The sequence below is a fragment of the Trichomonas vaginalis genome, chromosome III (genome assembly GCF_026262505.1).
Source record: "Trichomonas vaginalis G3 chromosome III, whole genome shotgun sequence".
NCBI lineage: Eukaryota > Parabasalia > Trichomonadida > Trichomonadidae > Trichomonas > Trichomonas vaginalis.
Window position 1 is genome coordinate 5,314,218 of NC_067205.1, and position 19,760 is coordinate 5,333,977.

The 19,760-nt window shown below is 33.9% G+C and overlaps 13 protein-coding genes and 3 pseudogenes across 16 annotated transcripts, besides 3 other annotated features; 5 read left to right on the forward strand and 11 right to left on the reverse strand.

The window, feature by feature from the left end:
* Window positions 1-17,509: part of a mobile genetic element that runs on past the window's edge.
* TVAGG3_0645920 lies at window positions 338-1,198 on the reverse strand (annotated as a pseudogene). Its single transcript has one exon. A coding segment is annotated over exon 1 (861 nt).
* Window positions 2,327-3,178, reverse strand: TVAGG3_0645930 (organellar and viral DNA polymerase type B; the record flags this gene model as incomplete). The annotated part of the gene is made up of 1 exon (XM_051241435.1): window positions 2,327-3,178. A coding segment is annotated over one exon (852 nt), but the record flags the coding sequence as incomplete, so codon positions are not given.
* Window positions 3,254-4,045, reverse strand: TVAGG3_0645940 (organellar and viral DNA polymerase type B; the record flags this gene model as incomplete). Its single annotated transcript, XM_051241436.1, has 1 exon — window positions 3,254-4,045. A coding segment is annotated over one exon (792 nt), but the record flags the coding sequence as incomplete, so codon positions are not given.
* On the forward strand, window positions 4,136-4,609 carry TVAGG3_0645950 (uncharacterized protein; the record flags this gene model as incomplete). Its single annotated transcript, XM_051241437.1, has 1 exon — window positions 4,136-4,609. The coding sequence occupies one exon, from the start codon at window positions 4,136-4,138 to the stop codon at window positions 4,607-4,609; it is 474 nt and encodes a 157-aa protein (XP_051088024.1).
* Window positions 4,922-5,614, reverse strand: TVAGG3_0645960 (KilA, N-terminal/APSES-type HTH, DNA-binding family; the record flags this gene model as incomplete). Its single annotated transcript, XM_051241438.1, has 1 exon — window positions 4,922-5,614. One exon carries the CDS (start codon window positions 5,612-5,614, stop codon window positions 4,922-4,924), a length of 693 nt encoding a protein of 230 aa, XP_051088025.1.
* On the reverse strand, window positions 6,064-7,004 carry TVAGG3_0645970 (annotated as a pseudogene). Its single transcript has one exon. A coding segment is annotated over exon 1 (941 nt).
* TVAGG3_0645980 (uncharacterized protein) lies at window positions 7,208-7,844 on the reverse strand (the record flags this gene model as incomplete). The annotated part of the gene is made up of 1 exon (XM_051241439.1): window positions 7,208-7,844. A coding segment is annotated over one exon (637 nt), but the record flags the coding sequence as incomplete, so codon positions are not given.
* Window positions 8,532-9,154, reverse strand: TVAGG3_0645990 (integrase core domain containing protein family; the record flags this gene model as incomplete). The annotated part of the gene is made up of 1 exon (XM_051241440.1): window positions 8,532-9,154. A coding segment is annotated over one exon (623 nt), but the record flags the coding sequence as incomplete, so codon positions are not given.
* On the reverse strand, window positions 9,174-10,187 carry TVAGG3_0646000 (ATP binding; the record flags this gene model as incomplete). Its single annotated transcript, XM_051241441.1, has 1 exon — window positions 9,174-10,187. The coding sequence occupies one exon, from the start codon at window positions 10,185-10,187 to the stop codon at window positions 9,174-9,176; it is 1,014 nt and encodes a 337-aa protein (XP_051088028.1).
* On the reverse strand, window positions 10,284-11,156 carry TVAGG3_0646010 (uncharacterized protein; the record flags this gene model as incomplete). The annotated part of the gene is made up of 1 exon (XM_051241442.1): window positions 10,284-11,156. A coding segment is annotated over one exon (873 nt), but the record flags the coding sequence as incomplete, so codon positions are not given.
* On the reverse strand, window positions 11,623-12,177 carry TVAGG3_0646020 (organellar and viral DNA polymerase type B; the record flags this gene model as incomplete). Its single annotated transcript, XM_051241443.1, has 1 exon — window positions 11,623-12,177. A coding segment is annotated over one exon (555 nt), but the record flags the coding sequence as incomplete, so codon positions are not given.
* TVAGG3_0646030 (uncharacterized protein) lies at window positions 12,544-12,969 on the forward strand (the record flags this gene model as incomplete). Its single annotated transcript, XM_051241444.1, has 1 exon — window positions 12,544-12,969. The coding sequence occupies one exon, from the start codon at window positions 12,544-12,546 to the stop codon at window positions 12,967-12,969; it is 426 nt and encodes a 141-aa protein (XP_051088031.1).
* On the forward strand, window positions 13,801-14,202 carry TVAGG3_0646040 (uncharacterized protein; the record flags this gene model as incomplete). The annotated part of the gene is made up of 1 exon (XM_051241445.1): window positions 13,801-14,202. The coding sequence occupies one exon, from the start codon at window positions 13,801-13,803 to the stop codon at window positions 14,200-14,202; it is 402 nt and encodes a 133-aa protein (XP_051088032.1).
* On the forward strand, window positions 15,096-15,912 carry TVAGG3_0646050 (annotated as a pseudogene). The gene has a single exon. A coding segment is annotated over exon 1 (817 nt).
* TVAGG3_0646060 (protein of unknown function, DUF4107 family) lies at window positions 16,198-16,722 on the forward strand (the record flags this gene model as incomplete). The annotated part of the gene is made up of 1 exon (XM_051241446.1): window positions 16,198-16,722. One exon carries the CDS (start codon window positions 16,198-16,200, stop codon window positions 16,720-16,722), a length of 525 nt encoding a protein of 174 aa, XP_051088033.1.
* Window positions 16,886-17,320, reverse strand: TVAGG3_0646070 (uncharacterized protein; the record flags this gene model as incomplete). Its single annotated transcript, XM_051241447.1, has 1 exon — window positions 16,886-17,320. One exon carries the CDS (start codon window positions 17,318-17,320, stop codon window positions 16,886-16,888), a length of 435 nt encoding a protein of 144 aa, XP_051088034.1.
* Window positions 17,510-19,463: a mobile genetic element.
* Window positions 19,464-19,539: 76 nt separating this feature from the next.
* Window positions 19,540-19,760: part of a mobile genetic element that runs on past the window's edge.

Genomic DNA, 19,760 nt, shown 5'->3' on the forward strand with positions numbered 1-19,760 from the left:
CAACTCTTAAACTCTACCATCGCAGTATTGTAAAATCTACGCTAGCTTTATTTTTATCACGAATGACCTCATTGCTGACAAAAATAAATGACCTCATTCATGACCTCATTGCTGACCTCATTCATGACCTCATTGCTGACCTCATTCATGACCTCATTGCTGACAAAAATAAATGACCTCATTGCTGACCTCATTCATGACCTCATTGCTGACAAAAATAAATGACCTCAGAACTTCAACTTACGAATAAAGCTTGTTTTAGTCGTTATTGAGAAGTTAAACTTCTCTTCAAAGCAAGGTTGACATGACTTACATAAGTCAAATCCAATCTCTTGACCGTCATAAAGTGCTTTATAAAGTTTCATGACACTGAACTCAGAGTCTTTGTCAAATTTTCCTTGCGGAACCATTAAACCTTTATCTTCATCATAGAAACACTGAACAGAGTCAGGAAACATTTCATTAGCGGTTAAAGCAATAACATCTTGCTTCACGCCTTTCATTCTGCAGTGAAATGCAACTTCATTTAAATCGTTAGTGAGTAAGTCTATGTAAGTCTTCTTTCCACAAAATATTGACTTGTATGCTAAACTTTGTTTTCCAGGTGTTATTTCTGCGAAGTCAGAATGAAATTGACCTAATGTTTTACCAATAAGTTCTCTACCGTATCTCTTCTTAAATTCATGAGCTAAACGTGGTATGTCTTCATTGTAAATGTGCATCGAATCTGTATCCTGATAAAATGCTTTTAATCCTAAGTCTTCAATCGTGCAAAACACTTCATTCATTATTCTCTTCGACATAGACAGAATGTTAACACCAAGTGGACAGAAGTTAAAGTGTCTGCAAATGCTTTTTGTTAGCTTGAAAATAGTTTTTATCTGAACCATCCAAACCTTCGAACTTCACTATATGGTTGTAGTTTCTGATGGCATATTTATAGCATCTTTGTCATCTACTATGGTTATTTTTGACTCAATAGGAGATAGAATATTTGCCATAAATACTGTTCAGAATGAGCTTTATATTCTTGCAAAGGATTTCCTTCTTTCTTATACTTTAACCTTAACTCAAACAACTTCTTTACTTCATCTCTTTTCTAATATCTCTGCCCATCGTAGTAGTATCCTTGCAACACTTCACATTTGACACCTTGATATTTTATAAGGTCTTGTAATGTTATATGGTCAACATACATGAGACAGCAAGTGTTTGAACTTCTGGGAACGTTAAGTTCTGGATTTAGTTCAGGGTCACAAACTATTAAAGGAAAGTGTCTATATATTCCAATCTCTGTTATCTTAATGAGAACAAAGAAGCCAGACATAAACTTTTCACCAATGGGTTCCTTTTGGTCGTCATCGAATAAATGTCTCATGAGATACTCTGTGCTTAACATCTCATCCTTCAATACTTTTGGAATTCCTTCTAAAGTATACAATCTTGCTATAGCGGATGGATATAATGAAACAGCGTCGAAGTCAGCAATGAGTTTCTTTTCGCTCTTTTGTTTCATGTTATCTGACAACATACATCTTCCACCTTGAATGCATCTCGAAATAAATTCTCTTGGTTTATTTGAGAGGTCATAAAGATTTCCATTCGGGAAGTATACTCTGTTCTCAAACAATTTGTTAGCAATAGAACAAATACTAACGTAGTCATAAACGTTTAAATCAAACTCTTTCAATAAGTCATTGCGGAACTTTACAAAACCTTCTCTTAAAATTCTTACATCTTGTTTGCAGTAAAACGTGCTATATTTTTCTAAGTCGAAGTGGTTTTCATCTATTCTGCAACCTTTGATGGAATCTATGTTCTTCATAAATGTATCTGCATCTTTGACAAACTTACATGCTTCAGAAATGACACCAGTTCTGTTGTCATTTGCTAACAAAGTACTGCTGTAGTAGTTGTATGGAAATACTTCTTTCGGTCCTGTTTGTAAGTTAAACATAGCAGGAAATAGTTTAAGCTTCTTATTTATAACACTGTAAGAGTCTTTTATAATAATTGCCCGTCCTTTATATAAGCCAGTTATTTGCATTGTTCGTGAACCTTTAATGATGGGAGTTCCTTTCACTTCTGTCATGTGTCTTAAGATGAAGTTTATATCATAACTGAGGTTATGGAAATATATTAAACTCTTGTCAGGAAGTCGTTCCAAAAATTCTGTTGCACAGTTCTGACCCCATATGCTTTCACTCACTGAACCATCTTCACTGTCATAACAGATGTTAAAAGCTTTATGAAAGCCATCCGTACTGCACTCAAAGTCAGCAAAGAAAACGTGCTCAGGAATGAACTTACATTTAGCTTTATTTACTTCTTTTGACTCTGCTTTCTTCTTCAGTTGTACACAATACTTTGGAGCATATGTCAAATCTTTAAATGGTGCAAGGTTCTGTTTATATAAGTCAGTCGTATATGTGAAAAGTTCTCCATAAGAAATAGGTTCGAAATATTTGCACTCCCACAATGTTTTCATAACATCCCATAGCGGTGTAGTTCTATCCATGCGAACTACATATTTGTTCTCTCTCATTGTATATATTTTCATCTGTTTCTCAATGTTCATTCCACCACACTCCTTCAAGATTTCTATATAGTTGCGAATGAAATATGTTGTCATTGGAAGTCTTTCATTTAGCATGTAGTGGTCTTCAACAAGAAGTAAGTCAATAGTTCGAACAGTTTCACATTCTTTTGGTATGTATCTCTTTATTTCATTATGTCTTGAGTCATTGAAATAACCAATGGTAACATTAAATGCTATACCTGTTGCGTCAGAAATTTCTTGTACTTTACTTTGAGGAAAGTCTCTAACACGAATGACTTCTCTCATGTGGTCAATAGTTTCTTCATCTACTCCAGCCTGAATGCAAGCATAAACGAAACAATTGTCTTCTGTCATAAGTGCTGCAGTTCTTTTGTTCAGTTCATTGAAGATTTGGTAGCGTTCAAGATTTATAGGTAATGTGCAAAGATACTTCCAGAACTGACCGCTTCTCTTCTTATAAAACTTCTTTTCATCAAGGATTTCATTCCAGAAGTCATCTATATCTTGTTTATCTCCTGTTTGTTTAAGTCTGTTCAATAATCTTTTCTGTCTTTCTGTCAGTGTGCTTTCATCTCTATATGGTCTCTTTTTTGGTTTGCCTTTCTTAACATCTGACATCGTTAAGCCTTCATATTCTGTTAAATCATACATCTTTATTTCAGTAAGATTCTTTATGTTTGTCAAGAAGAAGTCATAGTGCATTTCAACAATACCTGCAGCATTTGCTTCTATCTCTGATATAAAGTTCTCCTTCAAGAGCTGATGTAGTAATGTTCCAATATTATTGAGGTTTAACGTAGAACATTCATACTTTCCACCAAGTTTATAACATACCATCCATCTTTGTTGGGAGTTTATTTTAATCTTCTCTAAGAGTCTCATGAAAACCTTACCGAAATGTTTGTGTAAATAGTCTCTGTTTGGTTCATCTAAAGCTTCGATGTTAAAGTCAATGAGTCTATTGCCTGACTTCACATTTCTCTTCCTATTCTCTTCATCTTTCTTTAACCATCTCTCACCTTCTTTTGGTTTGTCGTCAATGGAACGAATGACATCGTTAGCTTTGCGAACTTGTTCTATAGCACTTTTAAACATCTCTCTTCTCTGTTGTTTCAGTGTGTCGTCTCTTCTTCTTGTTTCACCAACGTTTGCATTTGTTATGTCAAACATCTCTTGACGAACGTCATGCGAAAGAGCTTTACGAGTATGACCAACGTTTGCATTTGTTATGTCAAACATTTCTCTTCTTACTTCATGAGGTATTGAACGTCTATGATATAAGTCAATAGCAACGTCATTTAAAGGAAATGCTCTTGCATTTATGAACTCATGAATTCTATCATAAGTTATTTCACCATTGTAGTCTTTAATGAAGTCAGCGAGTGCTTTTTTGTTTGTCGCGTAATGTTTTGCAACATCTATGTTAGCTTCTGTAAGAAGTTGTTTTATTTCCGAGTGTTCTAACTTAGACAACTTCCGATACATCTTTAGTAGGAAATAAAAAAATTTCTTAGAAAAAATTAGATTAGATTTTTTTTAAGTTATTTTTCAAAATAATTTAATATTTTTATTTTAATGAAACACATGCAAGATTGCAAGTTCTTTTCATACAATGCTCTCGCTACTGCCATCAAGAATGAGTTCAATGGTGCTTCAAACGTTAATGTTATCTTTAACAAGAAGTTTGTGAAAGAATCTAAGTTTGGTCAGTATGTCAGACCATTAGCTATCGTCATTGACCGCAAACGTTATACTTCACAAGAGTTAGCAGTAGTTTTGAAACAAAATGGTTTCTTCGTGAATGTCAAAGATACTCATTATACTATTATAAAGAACTCCAACATTGACTTCTTCAGTATTACTATGAATCTTTCCGAACAGAAAGAATATAAGAAGGGTGAAACAAATGTGAAATATTATCCTTCATCTCTGAAGACAATAACGAACAAAGATGTCATACAAAAGTTCTTACCAAAGGTTGAAGAAGCTTCTATTGACATTGACGAAGGAAGTGAAATGGTTGAAGAAATTGACCCTGAAGCTATTTAAGCAAAAATATATTTTTGAATAACTGAAAGTGTCACCACGTCACCATGTGTCACCAGGTTAATTAACTTCTTTTAAAAATGATGACAACATGACATTTTGACAACAGGTACGAAAGAGCGAACAGCATGATGCTTCGTTAATGTTATTGTTAATGCTTACAGTGTCGAACATAATTGACGTAGGATTCATGACTTCTTCGTAAATGAGTGTAAATATAGCACAAAAATATATTTTAGGTGAAGAGGTGAGATCTCACCCGTTTTTTCACCTCTTTTTTCACCTCATTCTCTCTTCGTTAATGTTGTCGTGACTTCATTCTTCCTCTTTGAAGTTATCGAAATATTCTGTTATCTTTTCTTTCAGTAGCGGTAAGTCTTCTTTGAATGTAAGTATTGTGCAACCTTTGATGTCATAGTGTGTTTGAGGAAGAGTATTTTTGACAATTTCCTTTATTTGCTCATTCGGTGTCATTGAAATCGGTAAGTTTTCACGATAGAACCAGTTTCTGTCAGATTTATATATTTGAGCGAGGTCATAAAAGCTCTTGTTGTTTCTTCTGACTAAATGCAACATAACCATATCTTTATCTTCTTCTTTCTCCATCTCTTCAGTATATATCATATACTTATAGCTTTTTTCCTTTCCTTTTGGTACTGAACGTGGTATTCTTTTCTGTATGCTTTTGTCTTTGGATTCAATGACTTCATCTTTTGCTTGAAGTTTCTTTTCCATCTCTCCACGTTCTGCTTTATATAGTTCATCTAACATCATGAAAATATAACAAGCATAACGAGGTGAAGCCCACATTGCTACAGCATTTACTAAAAGTCTATGAACATAATAACCTTTCAAACCAGGTGCCAAATTCTTGCGATTTTCGAATGGAATCTCTTCCCTCGGTTTTCCGAGGGTAGCAAACATATGAGGAAATTCTTCTAAAAGTTCTTTTGTCTGTTGGTTTTCAAACCAATGATATGCTTGCTTTGTAGACTGAAGAGCATTCATTATACTTTGCATTTGGTACATGTCGTCTTTGACTGAACGAATGAGACGTAACTGTTTGTTATACTGTATGTTATGTCGACAGGCTACGTAGCACAGTGGTCTAAGGTGGTGTTATGGAGGGGTCAGGGTCTGTGGTTCGAACCGCGACAGCGCCGTATTTTCTTATTTTCTTTGTTTGTCTTGTTTGTCGTGAATAAAAAGTGCTCTATCTTCCACGGGAATAAATAAAAAATTTACTTTATTTCTTCTTTATTTCTTTGTTCCCGTGGAAGAAGGGTTTTGCTGTTTTTTCACCTGTTTTTTCTCAGCCGAAATCAATGATTTTTTCATTTTTGGAATCCTTAGCGAATGAGGAATCTTTTCTCTCGTGGAAGCTTTGACCAAAAATAATGTTTAGGTGAAGAGGTGAGATCTCACCCGTTTTTTCACCTGTTTTTTCACCTCTTTTTTCACAAGCGTTTTACATGAATTGTACGATGTATATTTGAAATCCTAAACAATTTCGTAGCTTCTATTTCTTCTTTTAGTACATCGAATGTTTTAATCATGCCGAAAGTCTCTTTATATTTCTTCTTGACGTCAGACAGAAGGAAATCTTCTGCTGTTGGATAGTTTTTGTTCAGAAATGCTAACATGTCCATTTTATCTTCTGCTGGCTTTTCTGCTTCTTTCTTTAAGTCTGCATAGTCGTTTCGCATACGTTCTATCTCTTTGACTGAGTATTTATATTTTCTTATTCCTGCTTTACATTTTGAACATTGCGGATTCATTTTTGCGTTATACATTGAAATTTGACCTGCTAGAACAACTAAGGCGTCAATCGTTTTCTTTAACTCAAAAGCTGCGGGTTTTATTTGTCCGTTCCATACTTTACCTCTTCTATCTTTATCTCTTATCTGCCATACACATTCAGCAACTAATGAAACAAAGTTGTCGTATGTCTTAAACTCCTCCGATTTATATATATCAGAAACATTCTTATATACCATATCGCAATCTTTGTCCAAACTTTATGGTTGCAATGATATCCTAGAAACTCATAGTTAACCTTACGTATGAACTTCTTTATTTCTACTGAATCAGTAACTTTAACTTCAATTTCATCGAATTCAGGAATAGTTAGTTTTTGTTGTTGGATTTCAGGCAATTTGGGTAAATGGTCAATAATGTCCTGCATGTCATAAAGATATTCTTCATTTTCTTCATCCTGTGCGGTACAGTCTAAATTACTTGTTAAAAGTTCTTGCTTTATTCTTTGTATTTCTGTTTCGAAAGTAAATGAAGAAGGAATGAAGCTTTTCATCTCTACTAACATTGACGTAGGATTCATGACTAACGAGTTTGGTGCTGTTGTTGTTTGAATTGTTGTTGTGCCGATTGTTGAAATCATATCTTTTATACAAAATAAAAAAATAAATAAAAATAAAACTAGCGTTATTTTTCTTTCATAAGGAAATACATGAAAATTCACGGGGGGTGAAAAAACAGGTGAAAAAACGGGTGAGATCTCACCTCTTCACCTAAACATTATTTTTGGTGAATTCAATAAAAATAAATGGTTCATTTACTCACAATATTTTTGTACAAAACAACCCCAAGCTTTTAACTTCTTTTCTGCAGCTTCTAATGCTATCTTAGCGAGTTCATATTCTCTAAATTCTCTCTTTAAATTTTCTTGTTCCCATTGGTCTAGTTCGTATGGAGAATCTCTATAACCATAACATAACTCACGTTCATGTTCTAATTGTTTTTCGCACATTTTTCCAACTTCTTCTTCAAACAAAGGTTTAGCATTCTCTACTGTATCTTCGAGTTCTTCTTCATCTAACTTCTCATGAACTTTCTTGTCTATGGAATCCATAATATCTTTGACATAAAATGCATACTTTACAGAGCACCATTCAGCAACAAAATGAACGAGGTCAGGATGTATGTAAATACCTTTGAATTCATTTATAACACCCTTTGTAAGCTCATAAAATGCTTGTTTTGAGGTCGAGCCACTTTTGGCTCCACCGTATTCTTTCAACCAAAACTCAAGAATTTCCTGCATTTTAGCACTATTGAGAAATCTGTTTAAATGGTTTAACTTTCCTGCTTCTCTTGCCATCTTTGTTGCATTAATGTAACCATCCTTGTCTCTACGTAAGACTTCAATACCGTTATAAGTGCCTTTTGTGAATGTTTCACCATTAGATTTGTTAGTGAATGTTTTTGCTTCGACCGTCATTTCTGTCTTTACATACAAAATAAAAAAATAAATAAAAATAAAATTAGCGTTATTTTTCTTTCATAAGGAAATACATGAAAATTCATGAGGGTGAAAAAACAGGTGAAAAAACGGGTGAGATCTCACCTCTTCACCTAAACATTATTTTTGGTGTAAATTTATGAAAACATTAATAATTCCATGATTGTTCTCATTCATGTCTGATTTACATCTAATGAAAAAGTTTAGATGAATTTTCTTATTCTTTCTGGCATATTTTTGTCTTTCCAATACTCCCGCTCTAATGGTCCCAGATGAGTTGGCTTTGACTCTCTCAAGTTCTTAGATGATATAACATCTTCAACGCCCCCTTCATATCTTACTTTATAAGTGTCATCGTTTGTGTTATAGCCAAGTATTTCAATAACCACTCCTCGCTTTGCTTCGTCAATGGTTTCAGCAAGTTTGCCATTACTACTTTCGACTAATTTATGACGAGGGTAAAATGCTATGGAGTCGTCAGCAGCTTTTATAAGATATCCATTACCTTGCGTAGAGTCTAAGATATAATAATTTCGACTTAACCTTAAACGTTTCTTTGTCAACGGTTTGTCGTCAAGAACTACACGAACTTTTGTACCAGGAATGAGGGTAAATTGTTTTGAATTTCTGATATTTTGTGTTTGACTTAGTTTCTTTTGTATATACTTTTCTTCTTGTTGTTGTGTCATTGAATTTGGTGTATGTCCTGTTGTAGAATGTGTTGAGGAATTATATACTTCGAGAAAATGTTTCATTGTTTCTTCGGTAAAGTCTCGCTCTTGATTTAAATCTCTGAGAGTCCTTATGAAGCGATTAATGATACCTAAAATATTATGGTTATGGTCTTCAGTAGTGTAGTGAGTTATGTTATGCTTAATGAGAAATTCTGTGATTTCATTGCTGAGGTATGCACTGTCTTGGTCTGATGTTAAAGTACTTGGGTTATGTTCTGCTACAAACTTTTGTAAAACTCTTAACACTTCACGAGTTCCTTTGTTCCTCATTGGATATGCATATGCTTTACGAGTGTTAACATTAATGAAGATGAGGAATGGTTTATGTCCTCCTTTTCTGCTTTGAATGAGAGTGTCAAATTGGTATGCGTCAGGAGTGTTGGAGTAAATTGGTAAAAAGTAGTCGTAAGGGTTTATTTTTGTTTGATGTACAACATTTTTGTCAAAGAACTTTTTAACTTCAGCTCTGTTAGTAAATCCCCAACTCTTTGCTGCTTCATTGAACTTCTTAAATGACCTCCATGGATGTTGTTCGAATACTTCTTTCAAACTCATTTATGTAAAAATAAAGAGTTTAACCAACTCGTATCCAAGCGTGCATTGTTATATAAGGAGGCATATAATCTTTTCCATTACCTGCCGGGTCTGTAATACCAGCTACAACATGTGTATGATTTCCTGCAGTTCCACAGAAAATACCTGTGCTAACATCTTTGGGGTCAGTTGTGATATCATATCTGTTCATTCCCTGTCTATTCGAACCCGCTGCAAGATTTATATAACCTCTTTTTGTTATTGAATGTGAATGGTTTCCTTCCACAGATGTTCTTCCACTGAACCTATGCATATGTGAAGGAAGGTTTTCAATACCTATTTTCTTTGAACCCCCCATCTTCATTGACTGCGTATTAGTGTAGAATGGAAAACTGTCAACTATTTCATACCATCTACCACCAAATAAAGTGTTTGGATTTATTGGATTCATAGACGTATAAACAGCTCCTATAGGATATATTAAATCATATATGCTCATAACTCTATAAACATATTCTAAAGAACTTATGTCATTAAATACCATTTGGAATGTATCTCCCGGATGAAATGTTGCATTTGTTCCACTTTTATAATGTAATGTTAGTTCAATAGAATTATCCAAGAAAAATTCAAAAGTATCTGGTTGAAGACCTCTAACAAATTCAAATGGAGTTGCTGGTTCACCATTTATAATTTCTGTTGTAAATGTCATTGTATCTGGTTTCGAAAATTTCTTTGTTAGTTCTGCATCCACATAAGTTTTGTCTGCTTTCTTATCTAACATTGTTGGTAGTTCATGTGCTTCAAAGTTTCTGGCATGACCTTCAATGTTCATACATTTGTTATTTAAGGAGTTTAGTGTATCTTTTACGCTTGTACTTGGATTCTCTAAAGGTGCACTTGAACCAAGGTCAAAGTTCAATATTATGTCGTCTGCTCTAACAGTAGTGAAGGATTCGTTTGTATGGTTCTTGTCGGCTTTACTGTCTAATGTAGCTTGAAGTTCATTTATATCGGAGATGTTGTGTTTATGAGATTTCAAAACTTTGTTCATTGCGTCAAGTTCATCTTTGTCAGCTTTACTTTTAATAGCATCTTCAAACGTTATTTTTGACTTAACTCTCAAAGTAAATCTTGGTTCAACTAATACACCTTTAACAGAGAAAGTAGAGGCATAAATTTCACCGGTATAACCAAATGCTTCTGGTGCTTTACCTGTGTCATACTGTACAGTACAGCTTATGTCATAACCTTTAGCACGAATGTATTTATATCTTCTTTCATTGGGTTCTTCCGTCTTTACTTCATCACTTCGTGTTAAATATCCATGGTAGTCCGTTATAATCTGTTCGTCTGAAGTTATATAATGAACGTGGTTCTTGACTTTATCACTCAGAGCTAAAAGCTCATTTTTGTCTGCTTTTTCGGCTAATTTCTCATTAACATCATTCACTTCTAATTCAACTCTTCCGCCAGAACTCTTATTATCATTAATCTTTTTCATTAATTCGGTAATTACGTCATAAAGACTATATTCTGTTTTCGGTTTTGTAAATAATGAGTCAAAATTTCTTTTCATCATTACATCGCTGACATTAATGATATCACCAATTCCTTTTTCATTTATTCTCTTCATTAATTCTGCAATAATGACGAATATATAATCTGTTAATTTATTCTCTTCATCGAGGGTTATAGAATGTTTTGAAATTGAATCATTAACTCCTCTAAATAAATCAATAACTTCAGGATACACGTTTTTAATGTCTCGAATAACCCGACCAGTATCCTGTTGTTCATGTTCTTCGTTCCCGTCGTTACGTGGTTTTATATCTCTAACCATCATCAACGCAGCCATAACCGGAGGGTTTGTTGCTATCTGTTCGAAAATCCGTCCGTTATGTACGGTATATCTAAATAATTTCTTTGTGTTTGTTAAAACATTTGAAACAAGTCTTTTAAAACCATCTACAAAATTTCCTGTTTCACCTAATGTTCTTGCAGCATTTACAAGCTCACCCATTCCCGCTTTTGACCCCAAAAACGTCCATATTGCATTTATTTCACTCTGTATAGTTGTCCATTCAGCGAAACTAATACCCGCATTCGCTAAGCTGAAAATGAAACTCAGTGGATCGAACTTAATTCCGCCTTCTTTTTCAATTTCAACGAACTCACTAACATGAGATTTTAAGTATTCTTTCGTTAAAATTGTTTTCCCCGATGTTATGTCATTAACGAAACTATCACCGTCAAAAGTTAACGAATTCAATTTCGTCGTTGATGCTTTTATTTCATACACCGCTTTATCGATAGTTTTTGGCTCACCTTCTTTAGAAGCATATGAAACATTAATGAATGAATTATATGTATTCATGAATGAAGTTAAAATCAATGATTTTCATTAATGACGCCTTTAATGATTCGTTAACTGTTGAATCCCTTAAAGCAATTAATGAACTGTCATTTATGAAAGGTACACTGCAAACCGTCGAGTTTGGATCAAATGCTGTAGTTGGTGCAGGAATATTAATGATATAAGTCATTAAATCATTAAGTGACGTAAATAATGTTGTCGTTTTTGATTTAATTTCTTTAGCATCTGTTATATATGGTAATTTTATTTCTGTAGTTTCTGAATTAAAGATATTCGCTAAAATGTTTTGTAAACTGTTTTGAACAGCTGTGTAAACCGTTGAATCCGGAACTCTTACGATTTCACCGTCCTTAATAAAAGGCATTGCACATGGTGTAGTGCTTGGGTCAAATCTTTCGGGATTATAATTCAACATATATTCTAACGCTTCATGAACAGACTTATATACTGTTGTGTCGTTCTTCATGACAACTTCACCATTTACAATGAATGGCATAGTACATGGAGTTAAAATAGGGTCAAACTTTTCATAGTCCTTCCATGTTATGTATTTCTCGGTATTTCCATCACTGATAACAATATATTTGTCAGTAAGTGTGAGAGAGTATTGACCAAAATATAAACGTTTAGCTCTGTCAGCTTCATACGCATATGCAGCTATACTCATATTTTAATGAGAATAAAATGTTGTTCTATTTGCAAAGTACAGACCCAAACGAATACGGGACAGTAAAGCTACAAACAAACTTAGGTCTACAGAATGAGGCGCTTGCATTCAGAATGGTTGACTTCAATACTATCGCTTCATTCGTTATAACAGATGAAACAGATTTCATGGAGCTTGAAATAGATGGAAAGAAGCACGAAATAAGATTTCACAATAATGTAGAATATAAGATGGAAACATTAGCTGGAGTGTTAAATGCTCTCATAAATACTACAATAAACAAGGATAACGAAGAAAACTTAATGAATGTTAAACTTATTGCAGGAGTTTTGAAGTTCAGTTATGCGAAGGAGTTTAAGATACAGAATGAGTCATAGAGTACAACTTCTTTTGGGAGCATACCATATGACATTTCCTTTGAAAAGTGTTGACAAAACGATTGAGATGAAATCTGTTCCATACGTATGTTATGGTAATTGTTTGTACATTGAGTCAAAAATAGCTAATGTCACAGGTATTTCAGGAGTTAATAGTAAAGGTTCAGTAGAATATAAATCCTTCTGTTATGCAGTCAATTCAATGTTCATTCCAAACGTTCCTGTCATAGCAACTCATTTAGGTAAATGGGTTCGCATTAGTCCTCATAATTTGAAAGACATGCAATTCAGACTTGTTGACTTTCAAGGAGAGCCTGTAGAACTGAAGGCACCAGTGCGAATGACTGTTGAAGTTGACTTTTTAGAAAATATTAAATGCAACAGCTTACAAGAGAACTCAGAGCTAAAAATATAAAGTATGAATGTTATGTATTAGGTCATGAACTTTGGTTGTTGCTGTTTGATGAAACAAATGAGTTAGTTATGTCAGTCAAGAGAACAGAAAAATATTGTGTTAGTGAAAACTGCACCAAGTCAATAAGATTAGGTTTGCATTATGAAGATGAGTTCGATACTGTTGAAGAAGTTTTGGATAGATACAAATTGCTTTAATTTACTAAAACATATTTCAAACAAAGCTTATATTCTGTTGAAGTTTTGTATACTCGTTCGAATATTTATACTTAAACTCAACTCCTGTAGTTCCTGGTGTTTCAATGATGCGGATGTTACCTATTTTCATGAATATTGGTGTTTGACCACAGCATTCGATTTCAGGGTCGAGATAGTCAATGACACATTGCTTTCCTGTTATTCGTGATATAACATTTTCAAGGTCCTCCTTTGTTAGAATTATTTGGTTCTTACTTATAAGATTTATCAAAAGCTTCTTATCGTCTTTGAGTAAAATTGTTTGGTATAACTGAAGAAGGTAATGGTCTACGTTATCTGAAGGATTTGTTTGAACATTTGTGTAAGGGTTGTCGTTGGCTTCTCTTGAAAGAATTTGGTCCAGTGGTGGATACTCTAACTTAACATCTGATGTAGCGTTAGCGTTTGAAGCTGTGTTTAAATTCACCGACTTAAGATCTGGTTCTTTTTCTTTCAAACACTCGAACTATAGTTCTTTATGACAATATTGTTTGTCGTTCGTGAGTCAACATTTGATGTTGGTTCAATTGGAACATTAACGGCACCAGCTAAGATGGATTTGCTTCTCATTTCATATAGAATAAAAACCTTTTATATGTATGAAATGAACAATATACTCGACAAGGGTTTGAATGTAAAGCTAACGAATGAAAATATTGTTGAATTCACTGAGACAGGAGCTGTGTATAAAGATGTAGAACTACTGAACAAAAGAGCTAAGGGAAGAAGCAGGAATATGAACAAAGGGTGGAAGCCTATAAAAATTTATGTCAATGATGGCTCAGGAGGTTCAAACATAAAGTATGCAGAAAGTTATAGAGTTTATGCTCTCAAAGGTGAAAAGCCTTCATTTAAGAACAGCTATTCTAACGCATATCCTCAAAAGCTAACGGATGGGGAAGTGGATGATATGAATGACAGCAAAAATATTAACAGAAATGGCGACAGAGATGCATGGAATTTGTTTACCATCAGTCAATTGAAGGTTAAACTTTAAAACAATGTTGGTCGTTCCCATGGAATATTTTTGACTTTAATGGTATTAGTCATGATATGAATCTCAAGGTATGAACGAGGAGAGATGAGAGACTTATATGCTTCCCAAATTTCTTCAAAAGGTAATGTTATACCTGACTGTTTCCAAATGAGTTCAATGTCATAACGTGAGAAACCTTGAAAGATAACAAAGTCAGTTATGAGACGTTTTATGTTTAAAGCAAGAAAACGCCATGCTTGCATAAGTATTGCTACAGTTAAATGGTAATGTCTGACTTTAGTTATGATGTTAGCTAATGGTGAGTCTGGTTTTGACACTAAACCTTTTCCGGCGAAGTCGTCACAAACTAATAAAGTGTTTGATGGATATTTTTTGAAGGGGTATTTTGAAAGTTTTGACAGAATGTAGTTTGTAAGTCGTTTCATATCGTAAACTCCTGAGTACTGACGTAAGTGGTGTTTGTCAATAATTCTTTCCATCTCCTCAGAAGTCTTTTGCATTCCTGACTGTATAAATTCAACGATGGCATAATATTTCCTCTTACGTCGAATGTAACGTTGAAGAAATTCAATGAGTTCACTGTCTGGAACTTTAACGACAGATGCTTGAACTTTACTCATGAATGTTTTCGCTGTTGAATCCATAGAGTCTGAAGTTGCTGATATAATGATTTGGTCATAGTAAGAGTCGTTTCCTAAACGCTCTGTTATGAGTATATGACGAATGAGGTTAAATGTCTTACCTGAACCCATCTTTCCACAATAGAAATACACACCATTTGAACAGAATTCATATCTTTACTGAAAGGAAGAATAAGAAAGTTAAGTTTGTCTGTTTCATTCATGTCTTCATCTACGTCATGTATTAAATGCTTCATTTTATCTCCATTAAAAATGCAAGTCAGAAATATTCAGAACATAGCACCGAGTCTAACTGACAAGAGTATAAAGATATACTATGAACACGTTATGATGAAACCAACCAAAATTCAAGAAAGTCAGTATACTTATGAATATCCAAGACACTGGGTAGAGTATGTAGGAGGTGAGAAAGCTATTGAAATCAGACAGGTTCGAAGTATTCCAGCAGGAAGAACAATATTATTGAAGAACTTTAATGTTTTGAGATATAATGATGAAACAAAGAAGCAAGATAGTTTCCCTGTTGCTGTGTATGTGAACTTAGATACAGGAGATGACATGAAAGTTTTTAACACAAAGCTTCAAACGGTAGTGAGAGAACAACTGACTGCGGAAGGACATCCATTACCTTCAGAAGTTACCATAGCATATAATTTTGAAACAAACTCAATAGATTTTAAAGTCTCTGCAAAGAAGTCAGGTTTTACATTTAATGAAGCAGATGTATATTCGAATGAAAACTTCAAAGCTATTGCATGGTTAGATAATGACGATTGCTTTAAGAAAATATTTAAATCAGTGACTCAAAGATGTCAATAGATGACCTTCGTGGAATGTTACCATCGACGTTTACAGTGAAGGTTCAGCAGGATTGCTTACAAGATTGTCAATTGGTGGCGTTTGGTCTCGTGAGAACATTGTTATAAAATCCAGTATAAGTGAATTTGCTGAAGAATCTATATTATGTCTTTCAAACTACATGTATTCGCCGCCGAAGCATTATAGTATAACAAACTTTGTCAGTAAGTTTAACATAAGACTTGTCGAACCTTCTTCAATGAAAGATGTTGTGCTACCTAAAGATGGAAAGGATGGACTCATTATTGAGATGATTTTAATTGCATATTAAATGAGCTTGTTCTTAAAGGTCGTTCATGATGAAATAACTGTTGTAGAAGATGTTAGCAATTGTTCAGATATTTTATTGAGAATAGATGAGATAAGAAAGAAGTTAGATAGACCGCAAAGCGGTGAGGGCGAACCACGTGAGAATGTTTATGTTTCATTGACTTTCTCCAGTAACGAGAACTTTTATGAGATAATATTGAAGAGAGATGATTTTAATATGGTGTAAATGGTAGCTTGGGCAGCTTTAGGCACAATGGGAACAAAAGCATTAGCATTTGGAGCAAAAGCACTTGGAGCTTATGACGCAGTAAATAAAATGAGTGGAGGAAGGGTTTCAAAGACATTAGACGCAAATAAAGGAAAGATTGGAGGCTGGGTTGCAAAGAAGTTAAGATTAAATAAAATAGGGCTCATAAATAAAGCATCCAATTTGGTTGCGACTGAGTCAGAAAATGCTTTAGGAAAGGACGATGAGTTTGCAAAACACGCAAAAGACTTTAATGACCAGATGAAAGGTGAAACAATGCATTTAAATAGAGTCGATGGAACTAAAGAAAATGTTTCTTCTCCACCAGCGGTTTATCCATACGGACCTTATGGAATGTATGGAAACCCTTATGAACGACCATTTGACCCATTGACTGGTGGAAGTAACTGGTATCATTACGGACGAAGAAGAAAGACAGTCAAGTTGGAGACAGACGTGAAGAAAGCAACTAAAAAGAAACCAAGGAAGAGAGTTATAAAGTAATGAATTCAAGTGGGTGAAAAAACAGGTGAAAAAAGAGGTGAGATCTCACCACTTCACCTAAATTTATTTTTTCACCTCTGACAACGTTTATTTTTAAGTTTATTTTATTATTTAGCGAGAACGTTTATTTTTATATAAATGACAGAACAAAAATAAAGCATATCTACTCAACAGGAATGAGACCCTTACTGACTATGTATTCGTTTAATGCTTGATGAAAACAATGGTACATATTATCGTATGGGTATACACAGCGTCTGTTTCCATCGTCGTCGTATATGTAGAGCTCAAATCCAGTCCAACCTTCTTTTGTACAATATGTAGCTTTATTTAAGTATGCATTTATGTAGATAAGGCAATTTTCTTCATCGCTCCAGAAATAATTTTTGTTCTTTGTTGAAATAGTTTTCGTTCCTCTGCGACCATAAGGAATGTATGCAATGAACTTTGCGTCATATGGGATTGTAATATATTCGGGGTTTCTTTCATCGTCAATGGGTCTATCTTTGTTAAAATGCATGTTTCTCAGTTTTACTTGAGTTTTGAATAGTTCACGGAAACGTTCTGGGAAAGAGTCATAGTAAATGTAGTCGGACATGTCTTTGTAATGAAATAAAAAAATTAAAAAAAATAAAAATAAGGTTATTTTTATTTAGTGAGGACGGTAGTGAATTCATTAGTGAAGTCATTAGTGAAGTCGTTTATATGTCAGATGGTTTTGTAAATATTTAAGGTTAGGTTGGTGTTATGGTTGTGTTGTAAAATATACGTTACTGGTTTCGTAAAGGAAACAATAAGAATTACCGAAAAAGTGACAAAACATCAAAAACAGGGAGGGGGTCTCAATTTTTATTACTTATATTATTTTACAATATTTATATAAATACTCTTTATAATATATTTTACTATAAAATTATACCTCAAATTCAAATATTTAAAATATTATTTACATAATTATCTCAAAATTATATTTTTATATATTATTTTTCATATGTATAAATCATATAATCTATATCTATGCAAATCTCATCTAATTTTTTTTGAAACAAACCGCTACCATTTTATAATGGTCCATCTTAAATTCATCATAAATTCTGGTACATGTTAGTACCAGAGTCTTCAAATCTCAAACACTCTGGTACTAACATGTACCAGACGCGAGTTTCCAATGCCCTCGTACGATTTTCTATTAAGATCTTCTTGAATGAGAAGGTCTTCATAGAAACTCGTACGAGGGCTTCTCTTTTAAATACTCTGGTACCTGCTGGTATCGGAGTCGACTTTACAGCCCTTTCCCCAATTTTGAAGCTGGGGAAAGTTTTCAAGCAATGAAAGGGAAGCTCTCGCTATGAGGTGAAAATCTAGAATTTTTACCTCATAGCGAGTAATCCTTTGTTAATTGCTTGAAAACTTTCTTCAAATTATCAAAATTTCGAGGAAAGTTTCCTTGCTTCAAAGTAGAGATGGAGCCCTTTGAGCCACTGCATATAGGTCAGTAACTCAAAATACTCCATCTCTACTAGAAATCGCCAAAATTTGGGTCGCAATCTTTGAAATGCGACGCAAGTTTTGGCAATTTCGCGAGGGACTTGCTCCATTTGTGTGCATAGATTCACACTCTATGCACCAGATGGAACAATTCTTTTGCTGACAGCGGGAAACTTTGTCTGAATAGTTTAACATTCAGACAAAGTTTTCCGCTGTCAGAGAGGGAATGGAAGGGTAAGAGGTATATATTCATAATATATACCGCTTACTCTTCTATTCCCTCAAGAAAGTTCAAAAACTTGGGTGCAATCAGTTCTGATTGCACCCAAGTTTTTGAACTTTATATAAGGAATTGTTGGCTATGATGTACTGATCATGAATCAGTACATCATAGCCAACAATTCCTTCGCAAACAGTGGGAAACTTTGTCTGAATAGTTTAACATTCAGACAAAATTTCCCGCTGTCAGGGAGGGAATTAGAGGGTGGGAGATATATAGATAGACTATAAATCTCTCACCCTTTAATTCCCTCAAGAAAGTTCAGAACTGATTGCACCCAAGTTTTTGAATTTTGTATAAGGAATTGTTGGCTATGATGTGGATAGCCGCTGCCAGACCAAATGAATTAACCGTTGTGAATAACGTTTCTGAATCTTTATTTAAAAAGATAAAATATCACGATTTTGGCTGCGTTAAAAATCAAAGAATTGATGTTTTGTCAAAAATCTTTTAGAAGAAGTTGCACCCAATTACTTTTATCGTATTAAAACGATTTACTTCAAACAGGTTTTATTCCTTCAATTAGAATTCGCGAGCCTCGATTGACAGATTATAAAACAAAATTGAAAAGAGAAGTTCAATCACGTTTATACCAAGTATTAAATTTTGTTCAGAATCAAGAAGCCAATTTGAATCCATTAAGATTTTTATTGGAAAATGCTGAAGAAAAACTTTCTCAAATAAATGAGAAGATACAAAATTCAATTACATATTTAAGATCGTTTGAAATTCCAAATGAATTGTTAGATACGTATATGTTAGAAATTAATGAATTTTGTTATAATTCTCCAGATTATATTTTAGAACATTTCGAAGAATTTTTGGAGGATTTCAAAGAAAAGAATAATTTAATAGACTAAAAAATTTATTATTTTTATTTATTGTGAATTTTAAATTGTCACTTTTTAAGTGTTACTCCCTATTGAAAGTGTCACTTTTGGGGTGTCACTTTTTCGGAAATTCTTATATACTCTTCGTAAAGTGTCAAAACCGCTAAGTGGTGTACGGAGGCGCGCAGTGCCACAGTACACGACTTAGGGATACTAACTCTTAGTACTTTTAAAGTTAATTTCAGAAAAAATTTGACACAGTGGTATCCGGCACATACAAGTGGTGTACAACCAAAATATAAGTTGGTTTAAACATATATTGCTATATCTCATGATCTTACTTAGTACTTTTAAAGTTAATTTCAGAAAAAATTGACACAATGGTATCCGGCACATACAAGTGGTGTACAACCAAAATTTCATACCTAGTTTTACATTTA